Source organism: Leptopilina boulardi, unplaced genomic scaffold, assembly GCF_019393585.1.
Source record: "Leptopilina boulardi isolate dan_hultmark-lab unplaced genomic scaffold, ZJU_Lbou_2.1 LbouV2_193, whole genome shotgun sequence".
NCBI lineage: Eukaryota > Metazoa > Arthropoda > Insecta > Hymenoptera > Figitidae > Leptopilina > Leptopilina boulardi.
The window spans coordinates 360304-381761 of NW_026137744.1; the positions used below are offsets into that span (position 1 = coordinate 360304).

The window sequence follows — 21458 nt, forward strand, 5'->3', positions numbered from 1 at the left end:
CCTACTTTTTTTTATTACTTTTTCTTATTGTTAACGGTCAGAATAATGTTATAAGCTATCATTCATTATTATTTATAAAAGTGGAAGTGTAATCCTAAAACTTTCCCTTACATATGCGTCAAGTTTAAATATATATGTATCGTATATATAAATTTATGTGTTATGTAATACTTATTCTACTACAACAATATAAGGTGTTTGCTTAGAAAATTATACCCTTTCATTATTATTATTATTATTATTTTTCTAAATATTAAAATTTTTAAATATTTCGGTATTTTAAAAATCATTAGTTAAAATTTTAATTTTAAAGAATTTTATTATAGCTATAATTTTTTATTTTTTAGGCGAATTTTTATTTTTTAAGTTAAAATTTGATAGAATTTCTTTTTAAATTTTTTGCTTAACTAAATTTTTAGGTAGCAAATTTTTATTTAAAAGAATTTTTCTTTTACAAATTTCCTCTATATCAACTTTTTATTTAAAAACTTCTAATTTATCCGAATATTTAGCTGAATTCTAATTCAACAAAATTTTGTGTGATTCGAATTTTTTAAATACAAAAATTTCTAATTCACTGATTCTTTTTATTTATTTGTCATTTTGGACAATTGAAAATTTGGCGTTTTAAATAATTCGTACACAATTCGTACAAATAAAAATTCAGTAAATTCGAAATTCTCGTATTTAAAAAATTCGAATCACTTAAAATTTTGTTGAATGTATAAATTCTGCTGAATTAATAATCATGTTGAATTAAAAAATTTTTAAATAAAAAGTAAATAATCATGCAGAAATTATTTAGAAAATTTTAAATGGTTAATTTTTAAATTCGTGTCAAAATGTTTTTGCCGAATATGTTTATTTGAAAAAAAAAATGAAAGTTCTGTCAAATAAAAAATTCGATCAATTAGAAATTCTGTTAAATGATTTTTCGAATGTTAAATATAAATTCTGTAGTATAAAAAATCAGTTAAATGGAAATTTTGTCAAAATTGAACTAAATGAAAATTCTATCAAATAAAATATCCAACAAAATTAATTTTAGGCATTATTCATGCGTCAAAAATTATTTTGCACCAAAAAAAAAGAACATCAAATGTTATGTATCTTTTTAATTGCAAAATATTTTTTGAAAAATAAAAAAATTGTGTTCTTATTTATTAAGAAATATTATAGAATATGTCCTGGATAAAATTTCTATCTTGTCGCTATAAAAGAGAGGTCGCGAACCTTGTACGTCATATGCTTATTGCATATGATAGAGTCGTGCAGTTATTTTGCAATCTGTGTGTATGGCTGCATAAAATATAAATACCTGCATACGTTCAAATTGGATTGCAATAGATCAGTGACAGTCAAGGCACCTTAAAAAAAAAAAAATTATTGTTCACCTGTGTGGAAATTATGTTATATGTTTAAATCTAGGTTACATCTAGTTTTCCTCCATTCATACATATATATATATATGTTTTAGACAACATTTGAAAATTTACAAGATTTCTTCAAAATTCACTCATATTTTTGTTTTAACCATTATATTTATTTTTATATTTTAAATTTATTTTTAATTAAATAAAAAAAGTTTTTATTATAAAAAAATGAAATTATTGAACCGGTTTTAATTTCGTAAATTTTTCTCTGGGTTAAGGTTCCTTATGTAATTCAAATATATATATATATAAAATGCGACCTGAATATAAAATATTGATGTACAAGTGAAATGATAAAGTACAACTTTAAATTATTGTTAAATCATTTTTTAAATTTTGACTAATTTCAATAATAAATTACAGAAAAAATTAAATAAAAAAAATTAATAATTCACTAAATAAGTAATTAATTTTTGATTACATAATATTATTCAAACTCAAAGAAAGTATTTTTGTAAAATCGTTTTTTAATTTTCTTGGAAAAGTCATTTTCTTAAACAATGCTTGTTACATTGCATAATTTATATAATAAATATATAGGAAGCATAAAATATAGTATTGAAAATTTATAAATGAAAAGTAAGTTGAAAAATAATAATAATAATAGCAAAAGTAATTGCTCTTCCGATATATATATATATATTTACATTTTCTTTAAAAGTGTTCTCTCTTTAGAAAATTACTTCATATAATCTACTTTTGCAATTTTATGTTTACACGCGGTTTTCATTTAAAATTTCGTTTTCATACATATAATATTGCATGGTCCGGACCGACAATTTTTATTATTTTTGAAATAAAAATATACGAGAATAATACATTAAGTACATGAATTTTACGACTTTTAACAACAAATTGCTTAAATATTTTATGCGCTTTTTTTGTCATATTTTACAAATAAATACTGCATAAATGGTACTTTATGACATAATATACGATTTCGTCAAGAAATTCAGAATCACACTATATATGTAAATAACAGGAAATTCTTTTGAATTAGTGAAAAAAAAAACTAATTTTCCATGTATTTTATATTATTATTATTATTTTATTATATTTTTGTATTAATTAGTTAATTTTTTTTTACTTTTTAACGATTTAAAATAATGAAATTCAACTAAATTGGAAAATTATAATTAAGAAATTTATTTAAAAAAAAAAAAAAAAACACCAATTATATAAAAAATAAATATAAATTATATAAAAATTTAAAATTAAAAATAGAATAAAAAAATTAATATTATAAATACAATATTTAAAATTGGAAAAAATATATTAAATAACAGATTATCAAAATGATTTTTAATTTTTATAGAATTTAAAAGTCCATTTTTAAAATCAGCTTCCTGAATTTTTTTTTTTTTTTGCTACATTCAAAATAAACTTGTCAATGGTAGAAAATGAGAGTAAACTTTTTCCTTTGTGCGCATTTCTTTTGTGCCACATTTAAAAAGTAGTGTCAGGTGTTCATCATCATTTTTTTTTCCATTGGATAGGTCCAGAATCATATTATATAGGACCCCCTTTTTTTGACCTGCTTTTCATCTTCTCTAACAAATTCCCCGAATTTACAACTCTCACACACACACACACATCAATTTCAAACGTGACATTATAAAAATTTTTCCTTCAACACAATTTTTCATTTTTCTCTTTAATATATTTGGCATTCTTTAATTTTTTATTATTAATGTTTCTACTATAAGTATCGGCAAAATAATGAATCCAAATATATTTAAATAATTTTTAATAATAATAATAATAATAATAATAATAATAATAAAAATAATATATAATAATAAAGAAAAAAATTAATAATAAATTTTTAAATAAAAATTAATTTGTATTATTATAATAATGTTAAAGAATAACAGCAATGTGTAATATATGACTGTTCGCGGTGTCAATAATCTCGTAAAAATAAAGAGGACTTTAATCAATAAATTTTGTTATTCTTTCTTAATTGTCATTAGTCTTGAGGAATGAATCATTTATTCAATATTGCGATAGTTGAGTTTCATATTACTGAAGCCTGTATATGCAGTGACAATTATACGAGAAGAGAATTCATTATTAGTTTATTATTCAATATATATATATAATCAAATAAAATTCCGATAAAACAAGAAATTAACAATATTAATAAGAATATTAATATTCCAATTATGTTCTAATTATAATTAATATAATTAAATATAATATTTTCTATTATATTTTATATATAATTATAAATTTATTTTTATTATAATGTGTATTATTAAACTATTTTTTTCTAAAAAAAAAAAAAATAATAATAACGTTTTCCCTTTAAAGAAAAGTGAAACGCAAAAATAGTTGAAGTTTTCGCTTTTAAAAAAGTAAATCGTATATATTGTAGTTTTCACTTTTCAGAAAAAGAAAAAAAAAAAATATGAAAATTTTCCCTCTTAGAAAAAAAAGTGAAATTTAAAAAAGCATAACTCACAGATAGGAAAAATTAATTGGAGAGGAAATGAGTTTGTCAATAAAAATTGAAAAATATTCTATTCGTTATTTGCTTTCTCGTCAATATAAATTGTATTTTCATATAAAGAGAGAGAGAGAGAGAGAGAGAAAGAGATAGTGGTTGCTTGTTCCTCATTAATAAATATATAAGAATCGCGTGCTGATTCTTTTAACTTTATAAAGTGCGTTCATGTATACAAGAAAACGAATGTATAACGTTGCTCGAGATATAGTTATGTTTACGAGAAATTGAATTAGTGTATTTATGCTTCATGGCGCAAGCACTAATCGTTTTTTTCGCACTAATGCTCTACTTTTGCTTAGCCTTAATCTAATTCTTTTTTTTTTCTTTTATTAGCACTCCGGAATTTTTAATTAGCCCCAACGCGATTGAGAGAAAGGGGAGTGAATATTATATATATATATATATATATATATATATATATATATATATATTTTGGTTAACAATCGGAGACGCATGAATATATAAAATTAATTTGCATCAGAAATTTTCAATTTATAGATTTTCATTATTTTTAGAAATTTGTACATTGAGTGGAATTTTTATTTTTTCGAATTATTAACAGAATTTTCATTTAACCGAATTTTTTTTATTACAAAATTGTTATTTCTTTAAATTTGACTTATTTATATTTAAATTTTCGCTACACAGAATAGTTACCTATTTAAAAGAATTTTTATTTTACAGAAAAAATATTATAAAAAATTCTTTTTTTTTATTTCTTCTCATTTGTTCGAATTTTTTTCAATTATAAAAAAAAATTTAAGACAATAATTTTTAGAAGCAACAGTTCAAATTGAAAAATTGAAAATTATATAATTTTAGTTCCATTTTTTGAAATTTGATATTTTTCCAGTTTTTTTTTTTTAGAAAATTATCTGACTTTTCCTTAATTTTTCTAACCCACTAATGGCAATCTTATTAAAACGTCAAATTTTTATTTTGTAGAACTTTCATTTGTCATAAATAAATAAATTTTTTTCACAAATATCATGCAGATAAAAATTTGAACGCAAATTTTATTCTGTCAGATAATTTATTCGGACAAATGAAAGTTCTGCAAAACAAAAATTCGACGTTTTAAGAATTTTGTCAAATTCAAATTCGATGAAATATAAAATATAAATATAAAAAGAATATAATATAAATTATTCATATAATTTAAAAATTGAATAATAAAATTTTTTTTTCTAAACAAATTTTAATTGAAAAAATATTTTGAAATGTCTGTTTTAACGTTTGAATATGTGATTAAAAATTTTTTTTTTTAAATAAGTATAATTCCAACAAAATGAATAATAATTGTACTTAGTTTTTCATTTGTTTGTATTATCTCGCTTTTAATGAGTTTCTAGAAATGATTTTCTTGTACGTAATTATGTTTATTGTTTAACAAACAATTATTAAATAATACCTATTCTCTTATATATATATATAGGATAAGAATGTAAAATATTTATATTTTTTCCCAATTTTTTTTTCATTTTTATCTGCTACTACTTTTTATTCAAGTTTTGTATATATATATATTCTCTCATTCAAATTTAGAAAGTATAATGAAGTTTAAGAGGAAGATTTCACGATGAGTTTATAAAGGATCTCATATGCATATATAAAAAAGTGAAATTTCTAAATCAGATTTAGACAGTAGTATTCAAATAATGAATTTAGATTGCTTCATCAAAAATATGTTATAAAATAAAATAAGGTATAAGATATCAAATACACTGAAAAAAATTTGATTCAAATAATCGATTACTTGGCTATTGTCAAATAAATATTTACACAGAAAATTAAAAGTCATTAAAATAAGCTGCAATGCTTATTATTTTAATCCAATTTTGCTTATTTTAATACGAAAATGGATTAAAATAAGCAAAATTGGATGAAAATAATAAGCGTTGCAGCTTATTTTAATGCCTTTTAATTTTCTATGTACTTTGAAACAAATAATTTTTATTTGAATTTAATAAATTTTCCTTGAACCAATAATTTCTGTATTTTAAACAAAATACCATCTCAAATAATAATTATTTGATGAAAATAAATATTTTTTTAATAATAATTGTTTATTTGAATCAATAAATAATTTTTCTCAGTGTATAATATTCAATATAAAAAAATATATCAATATTGTAAATTTATGCTTAATTCAATTTTATCCGTAATAACAATAATTAATTAAATTCCATTGAAAACTAATTGTAATCACTCTAAATTTGAACGAAAAATGAGCTATACTAATTCACATTAGTACACTGAAAGAACAAAGTATAGTTGAGGCAACTAATAAAATGGTTACTAATACCATTTTGGTTAGTAAACTGCTGCTAATTCGATAGTCAGGGATACCATTTATAATAGTAAAACGATAAATAGTTACCGTTACCATTTTATTAGTAAGGGAAACTTACTTTAGTTAGTACCAACTACTAACACAGAAAATTAAAAGGTATTAAAATAAGCTGTAACCCTTATTATTTTAATCTAATTTTGCTGATTTTAATACCAAAATGGATTAAAATTAGCATAATTGTATTAAAATAAGAAGCGTTGCAGCTTATTTTAATGCCTTTTAATTTTCTGTGAATAAATATTGTAACAGATAACATTTAGTTAGTTAACCTTACTAATCAAATAGGTAATTCAATGTAATAAAATACAGCCGTAAATATTTATTTAATATTATTCACATTCAAAAAAATATGTTTATTATAAGGTTAATATAACTTTCTTGCTGTGTCAAGTAAGATATATAAACATATTTTTTTGTATTTTGCGAATAATAATAAATAAATTTTATAGGTTAGGTTTCTTGGTTAAATTGTCATTTAAATTCAAAACTATTTACATAATCTTCGAATTCCCCTGATATTATTAACTCCCGTAAATCCACGCACTTTTTTAACACTCAATTAAATAATTTATATAAAAATAATATAATTGTAGAAAATATAGAAAAAGATAAACACAAATGATCACATTTTCTCACGACATTGCTTTATGAGCATGATTGTTGCCAACCGAATTTCTAACAACTGCCAACCGCGTTTGCTAAAAAAAAATGGTAAACCCAACTATATACTCTGTTAGTTAAACTTTTACATGGAACTATTTTTGTAGGTGTGATTATTTATTTCCTGTTTACCAATTCGAAATATTTGCGTTTGATATTGAAAATTTTTAAATTCACTAAAAACATTACTGAGTTTTACTAACTAAATGGGCAGGGGAATAAATACTTCCTTTACTAATAAAAAAAGTAGTAGCCCCAACCATTCATTTCTCTCAGTGTAAGAATTTTTACTAATTTTTAGTGAAATATAATCTATTATATTTAGTAGTTTTAAATATTTTTACTAAAATTTTAGTTAAAAGTGACTAAAAATTAGTGAACATTCTTATACTAATTCAAATTAGTAGTTCACTTTTCTCATTAATTCAGATTTAGAGAGATAATTGTAATAATTGAAAAATGTATATGAAAATTTCAAGTCTATAAAGAATGATATTGCAAAAGGTGCGCACAACTCTTAAGGATCAATGATCTTTTTACGCGACCTTTCTCTCTTACTCTTTTCTTGATTGTTAAGTCACGAGTCTGGAGGACAGGGTCAGGATCTAAGAACTCACGATCGTGAGATTAGCAATAAAGAAATTGTCTATACCATGTAACATATATATATATATATATATATATATACGTTAATGGATTTTTCCTAAAGAATTTTCACTAAACAAATTCGCAATACGCGTGTAAAATTAAAGCACCATATCAAATATATATATAATATAACTTTGACCTTTAAAAAGATCAGTTGGTCATTTCTTTCATTAAGTTTTGTTTAGCTATTACTTATCAGTGTACACTAGGTCATAAGTGCAAGTCAACTGTTTCTTATCGATTTATATCTTTCACTTGTAAAAGTTCTTTAACTTTTTATTGAGAAGAGTTTTGTAGGTCAAACATGTTCAATAAAACCACGTGCGTAATCAATATTGAGAGTAATTAAAAAAAAAAGAAGAAATTAAAAAAAAATTGTATCTTTAAATTGAAAAATAATTCGCAAACAATTTTTTTTCATCGAGTATTCAAATTTACTTTTAAAAAATTTTTCAATCATTAGAAATATAACGAAAAAATCGAAAGATAATATAGTATTTAAAAATATATATTTTTTTTTCTTTTGAAATTTTCATGTTGGAAGAAAATAAAGATTTTACATGCAGCTGGTCTTATTTTTTCTTGATATTATAAAATTTATTGATGCAATAAAAGAAGAGTGCAAGGACATTTCAATGCGCAATAGAACGAGAATAATTATTATTATTATTATTATTATTATTATTATTATTATTATTATTATTATTATTATTATTATTAATATTTGAACCTCTCATATAGAGAAACATCTTGATCTTCGTTTTGTTTATAGTGTCGATTTTTTTTATAATTTTCATAGAAAAAAAAAAAATGTGAAATATAGATTTAGAAAATAACATTATTTTTTTTTTAGAAATGAAAAACCTCGACACAAAATATGATAAAAATAAACGAAAAATTATAGACAATATCTACGGGAATTTTGCAACCAAAGAGATGTTGTCTTTTACGTAACGTATACCCCAAAGAAATTTTCACGCTTCAATGAAAATCATTTAGTTACTTTTTTACTGCAAAATGTTAGTTTTAAATATTTTTCTTTTCATTTTTAATAAATTTCGATTTAAAATTATAATAAAGAAAATATTATTTAAAAGTTAAATAAGTAAATAAAGAAAAAAGTCTTTAAAATATTGAGAAATTTTTTGTCGAAAATAATAATTTGACGAAAAGAAATTTGTAATAGACATATATATATATATAGTCATTTGCATTTTACTTCCGTAATCTGGTGGAAGTGAGACTATATGGTTACAGATGTTATTCAATAGGTTAGGTCTTAATAAGGCCGGAGGCTTGTTACCCAATGAAGTTGAATAACTTTCACCGTTCAAATATACTAGAGCGGCGTCAAATCAACAACGGCCTTTAAATTAAAAAAATAATAGCCGCATCTACATTAACATCCTCATTCCATTTCTTATAATAAAAGTATGGTTGAATTTCAATTTATCAAAAAAAACCCGCTATCTTTGCAGTTTAATTTTTTTTTTTCGTACCATTTTTCCATTTACAAAGAAAACTTCCCTATATATTATTTCACAGCGTGAATCAAATAAAATCTTTGTTAAAAAAAACCGCTATTTTTTTTATTTTTTCATTATTTTATCATAACTGACATATATGATGTAATAAGATAATAATATAATAGTTACATAATTTTTTTATTATAATGGAAAATATGGTAGAGTCTAAACAAATGTCATATTTTCTGTATATATATAAATTGAAATAAATATTAAAAAATATGGAAAATTATATAATATTTGAATTAACATTTTTTTTTACATGTAAAAAAAAAAATAAAAGAAATAAAATAATAATTATAGGAAAAGTGAAAAAATTAATAATAAAATAAAATAGATATTAAAAGAAATTAATATGGAGAAATTTTCACGAATTTTTTATAAAAATATTTAAAAATTGAATTAATATAATTCTTTATCGATAATTCGTGTCAATTGCGCGCAGTGATATGGACAAATTATTATTATTCATTAAATAAATCAATCTCATGAAGAGAGAAAACAAAGAAAAATTTTTCATTGTCACCAATGATAAAAATACGTTTAATTTAATCGAATTTTTAATTAGTATATTTTTCTGATATTCAATGAATTTTAATGAATAAAAGATAATTATGAATAAAGAAGAAAAAGAAAGTAGAACAATTTTTTCACATTAAAAAAATATGTAAAAATTATTTTTTTTCTTTTTTAGTTTTTTTTTCTTTAAAAAAAAATATATATATAGAGAGAGACACGTGTTATACGTTTTAAATTGAATATAAAATTAAATCAAAATTAAATTCACGATGACTGATAAGAATCCTTTAAAAACCGAAGGTTTTCACGAATAAAAAACGACTTAATTGCAAACTTAACTGATTGAGGCTAATTGCTCAGTTTGCAGTAATATCAGAAAATTTCTTCTTTCTCGCGTAGAAATATTTTATGCATTTTATAAATACGAAGCAGTGTGTGAGACTGGTAAAACATCTTCTAGATTAACTGAATCAATTATCTTGCTATATGTATTTAATTATCCTATAATTGGATAATATAAACATTCAATAATTTAAGTACAGTTACACTGAAAAGAACAATTTTAGTGCGATTATAGTGAAACTGTTTTTGTTATATTGTAAAGATATATATTTTCCACTCGTTTAGTGTAAAAAAAAAAAAAAAAATTACACTTTAATGCTTCATAAAATTCATCATTCTGAAAGATATGAAGTTCTAATGAAGAATAAATCGTATATAAGATTTTTTTTTATTTATACATTATTAGACATTTATTATTTTACTATATATAGTGACACAATTATATACGTATATGATAATTAATTTAGCAAATCATAAACCAAAAATACTCAAGGTTACATTTATATATTTATGGTCAAAGTAATTCAATGTCCAAGGAAAATTGAATCAGCTATAGATTATTATTAATGACTTTTTTTTAAATATAGTTCACTTTAAAATTACGAATTTATTTTTAAATTCAATTGCACTTTGAAAAAAAAGAAAACAATTTCAATTACTTTAATTTTTGAGATTTTTATCAATATAATTTGAATGATTCCGACAATTCGATATTCATAAAACAAAAATTATAAATAATGAATATTTTTGAATAAAAATAAAAAATAACGAAAATTATTCAAATTCGTTAAAAAAAATTTACTAATTTAGAAAAAAAATAGAAATACACGAAAAGCTAGAATAAAAAATAAATATTGCAATATGATAATGTCTTTTTTTATATTAAAAAGGATTCTACAATTTAAAGTTAATAATATTTAATTGTGCATAACGATCAATTTTAAATGTTAATTAAACATAAAATTATTCGCGAATAAATACATTATATTCTATAATTATAATGAAAATGTAGAAACAAGTAGCTATCAATTTGTAAATAAAACTTTTGTTCTTTGCCGCATTTGTAGATTTTTAATTAATTAAAAACTCAACTTTTTTTTTTCTTTATTATAATGAACTTAATTGACCTGCAGAGATATAAAATTATCAATATTTCAATGACAAAAGTATATATATATATAGTATTTTTAGAAAAAAATAAAATTATAAAATAAATTTCTATATGGAAAAATTTAAATTGTAAATTTGCAAATTAAAAACAAAAAAAAAATATTTAATGTTTTTTTATCTGTTGCAGATGGGTTGCTCGAAGACATGTATGGATAACTTTTTAAATCGAACTTTCTATAAACTTGGTTACTTCGTTGGAGAACATCCAGGATATTTTATAATAGTCCCTATTCTCTTAGCCTGTATCTGTTTCACAGGATACCAAAGAATTGAATATGAAATTGATCCCGAATATCTTTTTACACCAATGAACGGTCCGGGAAAAATTGAACGTGCTGTAGTTGAACAATATTTTACTGTCAATTACACAGATCATTTTAATCTCGGCCGCATTACGCGAGCAGGTAAAATTATTTTTATTTTCTCATTTTATATAATAATTTTTCATATATATATATATATATAATAAAGTACTCTCTAAATATGAATTAGTAAAAATGTTTACTTAAATTGAATTAGTGACTTACTTTTTGCTTCTGAATTAGTAAAACCCACTTGGAAAGATTCTCCGGAAAATGCCCCCCTGGAGGTTCTATCAGAATTCCGTCGGAATTTCATCGGAGTTCCAAAGAATTTCCAATGGGATTCCGACGGAATTCCGATTAATTTTTTTTTTCAAAATTTTTAGAGTCCTAATTCCGTTGGAATTCCGTCAGAATTAATTCGGAACTCCGTCGGAATCCCATCGGAAATTCTTTGGAACTCCGATGGAATTCCGACGGAATTACGTTGGAAGTTTCGGCGGAATTCTGATAGAACCTCCAGGGGGCACTTTCCGGTGAATCTTTCCAAGTGTGAATTTTACTAATTATTAGTAACTTTTACAAACAATGAGTAAAATTTAACTAATTCTAAATTAAAAAGTGAATCACTAATTTAAATTAGTAAAGATTTTTACTAATTCAGATTGAGAGAGTAGAAAAAAAAATTATGATTAATTTCAAAAAATGTTTTCTTTGCTTTTAATATATTTTATATTATATATTTGAAGAGTCATTCCGTATTATATATTTTGACCAAAGTTATGTTTGCTGACTAATTTTAAAAAATCATGAAGATACGTCTTTTTGTAGGATATATTCTATATACTTCTAAAAAAAAATTTTTTTCTTGAAAATTTTCTTATTTCTTGTAAAATATGAATTTTAAGTAAGTATACAAAAATTCTTTAGAATAACTATTTCTATTTATTATTAATGGATTCGAATATTCAAAAATAAAAAATAATAATGTTTTCAAAGTTTATCTGATCAAATAATCTAGTTTTGCAATTTGTGTCAATTAATTATTATTTATTTTCAGTAATAAACGAGAATAAATAAAATTAAACTGTCCTTTTATATTTGTTCAATTTAACTTAAAATACAAAAAATTAACAAAAAAGAAAATAAGTCAAAAATAATTTAAAAAAAAAAAAAACTAAAATAATATTTGATGATATATTTAAATTTAAATTTATCATAAACAGGTGATAAAATTATTACTATGATTGAAACTATAGAAAGTAGACAAAATTAATTTTATCAATATTCATAAATATGATTTTCAATCTATTTTTCTTTAATTTTAGGACGATTTGGTCACGTGATAGTAACGCCAAAAGATGGCGATCCAAATTTATTGAGAACTGAAGTTTGGAATGAATTACGATTACTTGATCAAATTATACGAAATGCAACAATTATATTTGAAGATGAAAAATATACATACGATAAAGTTTGTGCTCGATGGCAAAATAAATGTGTCGAAAATGATATTTTAAATCTTCATCATATTATTCAGTAAGTATATTAAACTATATATATATATAATAAAAGAAGATTTTTTTTTTGAAAAATTAAAAAAAGTTTATATAATTTTTTTGTTTAATATAAATATATTAATAAATTAATTATAATTTTTCAAAAAGCTTAAGGAATAAATTACAATTTTTTCCAGTGATGTAGAGACCCATAAATTGAATTTAACATTTCCATTGATGATTAATCCAGTTACATGGGATACTCATCTCTTTCCAATTTATTTTGGAGGAAGTAATATTACTGAAGATTTGACAATTAATTCAGTACCTTCGGTGCAATTCGCTTATTTCCTCATTGCCGGCACTAAACGTCAGGATGCAATGTGAGTATTTTTTTTCAAAATTCACGAGAAAAAAGAGGGGAAAAAAAAAAATTATTGTGGAGAGAAATAATGACATAAATTAATGCACTGAAAAAAAATTTATTTGACGCAAATAATTGGTTATACTTGGCTATTGTCAAATAAATATTTATTTGAATCAAATAATTTTTATTTAAATTAAATAAATTTTATTTGAACCAATAATTTTTCTATTTAAAACAAATACCATCTCAAATAATAATTATTTAATACAAATGAATATTTATTTGATAATAATCAATTAACCGATTATTTGAATTAAATAATTTTTTTTCCGTTCAATATTTTTAGTTATATTTTTTCCGAAACTAGAAAAATATTTTTATTAATTTTTATTTAAATTTAAATAATTTAATATTTGCCAAATAAATTTTATTTGTGTTAAATTAAATTAAATTATTATTTGTCTGAAATAAATGCAAAATAAAATATTTCTTCGGATGTATTTTTAAATAAATAAATAAATTTTCATGGATCTATTTAGTGGTTCGATTTGGGAAGAGAAATTTCTGGAGGTTGTTGGCAAGGCAGAAAATGAAAATATTTTTAAGCACATTAACGTTGCGAGATTTGCTTCACGATCATTGGAATTGGAATTGGAAGCGAATACAAAAACAGTGGTGCCTTATTTCACTAGTGCCTTTCTATTTATGGCCATTTTTTCCATAATCACCTGCATGATGACTGATTGGGTTCGAAGCAAACCGTGGCTCGGTTTCCTGGGAAATCTTTCGGCTATTGCAGCAACGGCCGCTGCCTTTGGTTTCTGCATTTACTTGGGGGTGGATTTCATCGGTCTCAACTTAGCCGCACCCTTCTTAATGATAGGTGAGTGATAGATGTTTTTTTTTTTTTTTTTTTTTTATATAACTCCAACAAATTTATATACCTGCCACTATTTATATTTTATCCTCACACTAAAATCAAGGGTCCCGAGCTCAATTTTCGAAAATTAAGAGAAGAACCTGTCAATTTTTTTTTTTTTTTTTTTTCATCAACTTTTTCCATTTCTTCAATTCTCGAAGGAGGAAACGTTAATTTTCAAGAGTATTAAGAAAAAAAAACTATAATTTTCTCCAGTGATTTTCAGTATTTTTTTTAGAAGTTTTAGGAATTTAAAAAAATAATTTTATTGAAATCTCAATTTAAAAAAAAATTTCAAATTAAATTAAATTTGAAAAAATATCCATTTCACAGAACTTTTATTTAGTTGAATTTTCATTAACAGAATTTTTATTTATACCAACTTTAATTTGTTGGAGTTTTTATATTTAATAAATAGAATTTATATTAAGCCAAATTTTTAAATATTTCCATTTCAGCTATTAATTTTCATTTTATCGAACATTCATTTGCATGAATTTAATAGAATTTCTAAAATATTGAATTTTTGTGAATTCTAAGGAATACCAATTCGTGAAAATAAAAAAAATGGACAAATGGAATTTTTTTAAAAAAATGACAATTAAACTTAATAATTGTGAAAATGAAAATTCGATCATTTAAAAAATTCAACAATAAATACAAAAATTTGTTGCATAAATATTTAATTAAATTAAAGAATTCCATTAAATTAAAAATTCGATTAAACATTTAGTTATAAATAAAAATTTGACTTTTTATTTGATTCGAAAATAAACATAAATAAAAGATTTCTCTTGCTGTACGATTTTGTGGGAAACAAAAGAAGGATTAATTTTTGGGGTATTGTATATTAAACAATGTGGAATGCAAAGTTTCTAATTATTCCACAGTCACAGCATGATACAATGAAAGTGGCTAAACTGTCTATCTTAGATAGTCAATCGATTTTACGGGCTTTCTCTACATGTCCTCCGATATAACAAGTTGTGTGCTAGAATTGATCTTTGACTCAAAAGAAAATTTTCTTTTATATATGTAGTACATAAGAATATAGAAATGTAATGTTTATTCATTTAATGATGTTTTTATATACTTTACTAATTTACTTCAATCGCTTTAATAATTTAATTTATTCACATACATTTCAAAAGAAAAGAATTTTCAAAAATCCTTTTTTCAATTTAATCCATTTATTATAATAATTATAGTTTAATTAACTGGATATAAATGAGTAATAAATATTTACAAATATCAATTTAAAATTGAACTTAAAATTTTTTTTTTTAAATTAGCTAATATAGAAAAAATAATTATCAATATAAATAATAATTACTTTTTTCTGGAATCAAAAGTTTCTATATAATAAATATTTTCATTTCTCTTTATTTTTGCTTTGTCTTTAAAATGAGACAAAATCTTTTTTGTTGGACAATTTTCTCATTATATATTGTTGATGAAATTATTTCAAGACAATCTTGCGAAGGAGTTTTGGAGGACCAACGTTTTTTTACATAATGTTTACTCTTCCCCGCTTTGTTCGTCGCAAAAAGGCGTATATATATATATATAGAAAGTAAATTTAATATAAGAAGTTATATAATTGAAAAATACCTATGCAAATGAAGTTAACACATCAAACGATCAAACAAATCGAAAATATTTGACATATGACATGAATTTTCTTAGAAAAAAAAAACCACTTTACAGTAAAATTTTTCGAAAATATAAATCATGACATTTTTCAAAAGAAACAAAAATTTACTTTTTTGTTAATATTTGATATCGGACGCATAATTATGTTCTAAAAATCATTAGTTAGAATTATCATATTATGGAATTTCATTTGTCATATATAATTATTTTTGAGCAAAATTTTTATTTGTTCGAATTAGTATTTTGTAGAATTTTCATTATTTTCTTCGAATTATTATTTGATACAATTTCCATATAATCGATTTTTCATACTACAGAATTATTAGAATTTATAAATAAATTTCATAAATACAGAATTATTGCTAATTAAAATTAGTGTTTATTAAATATTTTAGTTGTGATGATGACTTAAACAACAAATGATTTATATTGACAGTTGATCCTTTTTTTGTATTTTAATTTCAAAAATTGCAAACATAACCTATAATTTGTTACTTCTAAGGTCCCTTTCTTTAGATCGCGTCATAATTAATAGAATTTTCATTTGTCCGAAATTGCAAATGTTCGAACAAACAATTGACAGAAAGATTTCGGCGCGATTTTTAAATTCAACCAATCAAAAATTATTCATAAAATTGTGATTGGTTGAATTTAAAAATCGCGCCGAATATTTTTGTCCATTATTTGTTTGGCCATTTGCAATTTTGGACAAATGGAAATTCTATGAATTAGAAATTGTGTTAAATGATTTTTCGATTAAGTAAAAATCGGTTTTATGGAAATTATATCAAATAATAATTCGAACAAAATAATGAAAATTCATCTGAAAGAATAAAATGAAAATTCTATGCAATGAAATTCTACCCAATAAAAATTCTTTAAAATGCCTATTATTGTTAAATGAAAATTCGAGCAAATAAAAAAATTCTGACAAATAAAAATTGGAAGAAATAAAACTTCTATGAAGTGAATTTTCGGTTATATAAAAATTTTGTAATGTAAAAAATGGTTTTGATGAAAATTCTGAAAAATTCAAATTCGACAAATTGAAATTCCATAAAATGAAAATTCTAACTAATGATTTTTAGAACATAACCGTGCGTCCCTTTGATATGCACTTTATGATAAAATTATTGTTTTTAGAGTTTTAGTTCCTAGAATGTTTATTTTTATTTTTCTTTTGTCCTTCTGTTTGACTTGTAAAGAATTTTATTATTGTGAGTGAATTTCCTTGAGGGGAAAAATGGCAAAAGTTCATCAAGGATAAGACCTCAATGAGTGTGATCTTAAATAGATTGGAAGGAAAGTTATCGCAAGTATCAAGTGCGAAGAATATCAGGCGCTTTACGACGTCTCATGGCTTTTGTTTCTTGAATGGCGATGAGTCCAATACGGGTTAAACGTATTCGTGACGATGAATTGATATGCTTTAGGAATAATAAAAGGTGCGATGTTGTTTTATAATGGTCTGAACAAATGGTACTTTTGCTAACATGGATCAAGGTCATTTCTGGTCGTGCAATGCTTCAAAAAATAGATCACAGTAAAAAAAAAGAAAAAAATTACATAATCGATAATATTTAACAATGACCCAGATTAATGAAATTAAATTTATTCACACTATTTTTATATAAATTAAATAAATTTCTATTTCATCAAAAATAAAAAATTATTTAAATTAATATTAATTTGAAAGAAATTCTCGAAATATATATATATATACTAAATTTTGTTTTGCAAAATACTTTTATTATGAAACTTTCTTGTTTAAAGTGGAAACATGATCTCTTGGGTTAAATAGAGGAACACGTGTATACGTTTTGAAAAAAAGGTGCCAATTTTATTCAAGATGCTTTCTAATTTATGCGTTTTCTAAGTTTCGACTTCTGGTTTTTTCTTTCTCTCTCTATATATATAGTAAATATTTAAAAAACTGTAACATAAAATAGTAAAACGAGATGAACGCATTTATTTTGAAAGGGATGTTGAAATGAATATTTCTTCATAAATACGCATATTTTTAAAAATTAATTATTTCCTGATTTTTCATTCACAACAAAAAAATTTTTTGTCATTAAAAAAAAAAAACATCTTTTCTTTGACTATATACAATTTATTAAATATATAATAATGAATCATTTTTCTAATTTTGATCGCATTTCACTTTTCAAATAGTACAAATGAATGAGAAAAAAAAAACGAAATGGAAATTTCTATTTAAATCTATGCGCACCATTTCATGTAATTTTTTTTCGATTAAAAGAGAAATGTTTTGTCTTCCTCTTTTAACAGGTATAATTATCATGGTAGCACTTTTGTTCATTGGGTGGGCATAAACGCGTGCCAATTAGGAGTTTAATGAAAACCTATAATTCGAATATGTATACATATATATATATATTTTTTAAATTACATGCTTAAACGAGAAAATGTTTTAAAACACTTTCCAAAAAAAAAAAAATTGCATGAAATTTTCGTCTCTTCTTTTTTTTTTTACTGTTAATTATGATATAATCGAATGTTATATTATTTTTAGAAAAATAAATTAATAATATTGAGTTGATAAGGAAAATATTTTGAAACTGCCTCAAAGGAAGTTACAAAATTACTAGAGTTATCATTATAGAATTATGTGTATAATTTTGTTTGCTTTTTATTTGTTTCATTAATTTAATTTATCATTAGGTCAGAATTTCTCTACCGGATCACGTAAAATTTTCAAAAATTAATTATTGTTTATAACAATAATTATTGTTATAAACAATGGAAATTTTTGACTATCTTAAATAAAAAAAAATCGTCTCGAGATAATTTTAGGTGATTCGTTTGAGAAATTCTTTCCCTTTATTATTTGTTAAATTGTAAATAAATTAAATTCTAATATAAATTAATAATATGAAAGTTGGATTAATAATTACTATAAAATGAGATAATAAAAAAAATCATGCGAATTATAATGTTGCAATAATATATATATATATATATATATATATGTATACGAGATTTGTAACCAACACCAACGGTCATGTGTGAACGAACGCCTTGTCATTTATAATGAACACTCATCATGCCAATGTCGTTACCAATATTGCAACTAGTCGCTACTGCACGAGTTGATATAAACAAAATAATTGTTATCATTATCATATATACGCGGTACTCTAAATATGGAAGAAATTCTGTGCCTTCAAAATATATTGCATCATATATCAATCTTCTCTCACAAAAAAAATTTGCTATTAATAAAAAAAAAAAAATATAAGACGTTACATATATTATTATACGCAGTTGCGATGAATTGAACAAACGTTTCTTTTATATATTTCAATGGGGCTATTAATAAAAAGTATTGAATTCAAATTATATAATATGCCCATAGGATATACCAATTATTTTCAATCATTTGTGAATATTATGAAATTTATAATTTTTTCTAAATATATGTCAAATTCTAAAAATTTCTCTTCCATTCATCGTCAAATATATATATATATATTATTCTTCAAATGATTTGACACTATTTATTAAACGTATAAAATTATGGGACTCATGATTATGTTTTAAAAATCATTAGTTATGAATTTTTATTTTATGGAATTTCAATTTGTCATAATTATATTTAAGTCGAATTTTTATTTGTTCAAATTAGTATTTTGTAGAAATTTAATCAAAAAAATTTTTTACATTACAAAATTTTTATATAACTGAAAATTCACTTCATAGAATATTTATTTGTTCCAATTTTTATTTGTTAGAATTTTTTTTATTTGCTCGAATTTTCATTTAACAATAATAGGCATTTTAAAGAATTTTTATTTGCTACAATTTCATTGCATAGAATTTTCATTTTATTCTTTCAGATGAATTTTCATATTTGTTCGAATTATTATTTCATATAATTTCTATATAACCGATTTTTACTTAACCGAAAAATCATTTAACACAATTTCTAATTCATAGAATTTTCATTTGTCCAAAATTGCAAATGGCCAAACAAATAATGGACAAAAATATTCGGCGCGATTTTTAAATTCAACCAATCACAATTTTATGAATAATTTTTGATTGGTTGAATTTAAAAATCGCGCCGAAATCTTTCTGTCAATTGTTTGTTCGGACATTTCCAATTTCGAACAAATGAAAATTCTATTAATTATGACGCGATCTAAAGAAAGGGACCTTAGAAGTAACAAATTATAGGTTATGTTTGCAATTTTTGAAATTAAAATACAAAAAAAGGATCAACTGTCAATATAAATCATTTGTTGTTTAAGTCGTCATCACAACTAAAATATTTAATAAACACTAATTTTAATTAGCAATAATTCTATATTTATGAAATTTATTTATAAATAATAATAATAATTTCTGGATAATTTTTGATTGGTTCAATTTAAAAATCGCGCCAAAATCTTTCTGTCGATTATTTGTTCGGACATTTGCAAATTTGGACAAATGAAAATTCTATCAATTAGAAATTATATTAAATGATTTTTCGATTATATGTATAAATTCTATAGTATGGAAAATCGGTTATATGAAAATTCTTTCAAATAATAATTCGAAGGAATGAAAATTCTAGCAAATAAAAATTCTAACAAATGAAAATTCTGTAAAGTGAATTTTCATTTATATAAAAATTCTGTATATGAGAGATTCTTTTTCAATCGCCCTAGCCCAAAAAGTCAATGTTCTGGGATTGGTTTCATATTTTGGTAAATTGTTGTCCTACATGATAGTAATAAATCCCTAAAATATAAACTCATTAAAAAAATATTTGTAGAAAGTAGAGGGGGTTGAAGTTTTGACATTAAGGGTAACATTGTCATTTTCAAATCCGTATAACTATGACAAAAGTTGATGGATTTTAATTTATTTATAATGAATTTTCATGCATTTTTCACGTACTTTTCAAAAATGTATACGAAATTAAAAAAAAAAAAAATTTCACCCTTTTTTTCCAAAATCAACCCTTATTTTTCGATTTTCACCCCTTCGGGAAATTTTTTTTTTTTTTATTTTCATTGGAAAGCTGAAGTTTTTTCCCATGAGCTATGTAAATATGAAAGTGGGACAACAATAATTTTGTGAGAAACAGAATATTAAAGTATACGCGGTGCCGATAACGGGTATACCTGGAGATCATCTTCGAGGATTTAGGTAGGCACCGCCTAATTTAATATTATGTTTTTCACAAAATTATTGTTGTCCCATTTTCATATTTACATAGCTCATGGGAAAAAACCTCAGCTTTCCAATGAAAATAAAATTAAAAAAAAAAATTCCCTCAATTATTTTAACAATGTAAAAAAGTCAATCCATTTACTCTAAATTCCACTTTACCATTTTCTTTCGCAATGTCTTTATGGTTTATGTGCCGAAATAATAAAATTTTTACCATTTGATTGGTCAATTTTGAGTGAAAATTTTTTAATGCACGTATTTCATTGAGCACAAATAGAATAATAAATCATATTGGCTCATTTTCCTATCGTTCAACATATTACTTAATTCTTTTTGTACTGAGAGCTTGATCCCCAGTTGTGCATTGCAGGAAG

The 21458-nt window shown here is 22.7% G+C and overlaps 1 protein-coding gene across 2 annotated transcripts in view; it reads left to right on the top strand.

The window, feature by feature from the left end:
* LOC127278006 (patched domain-containing protein 3) overlaps window positions 1-21458 on the top strand; it is a 48719-nt gene that overhangs the window by 14040 nt on the left and 13221 nt on the right. For both annotated transcript variants that reach the window (XM_051299490.1, XM_051299491.1), the window contains exons 2-5: window positions 11288-11564; window positions 12791-13001; window positions 13159-13344; window positions 13868-14211. In XM_051299490.1, coding sequence (XP_051155447.1) covers window positions 11288-11564; window positions 12791-13001; window positions 13159-13344; window positions 13868-14211 — 1018 coding nt within the window. The remainder of the gene's footprint in view (window positions 1-11287; window positions 11565-12790; window positions 13002-13158; window positions 13345-13867; window positions 14212-21458) is intronic.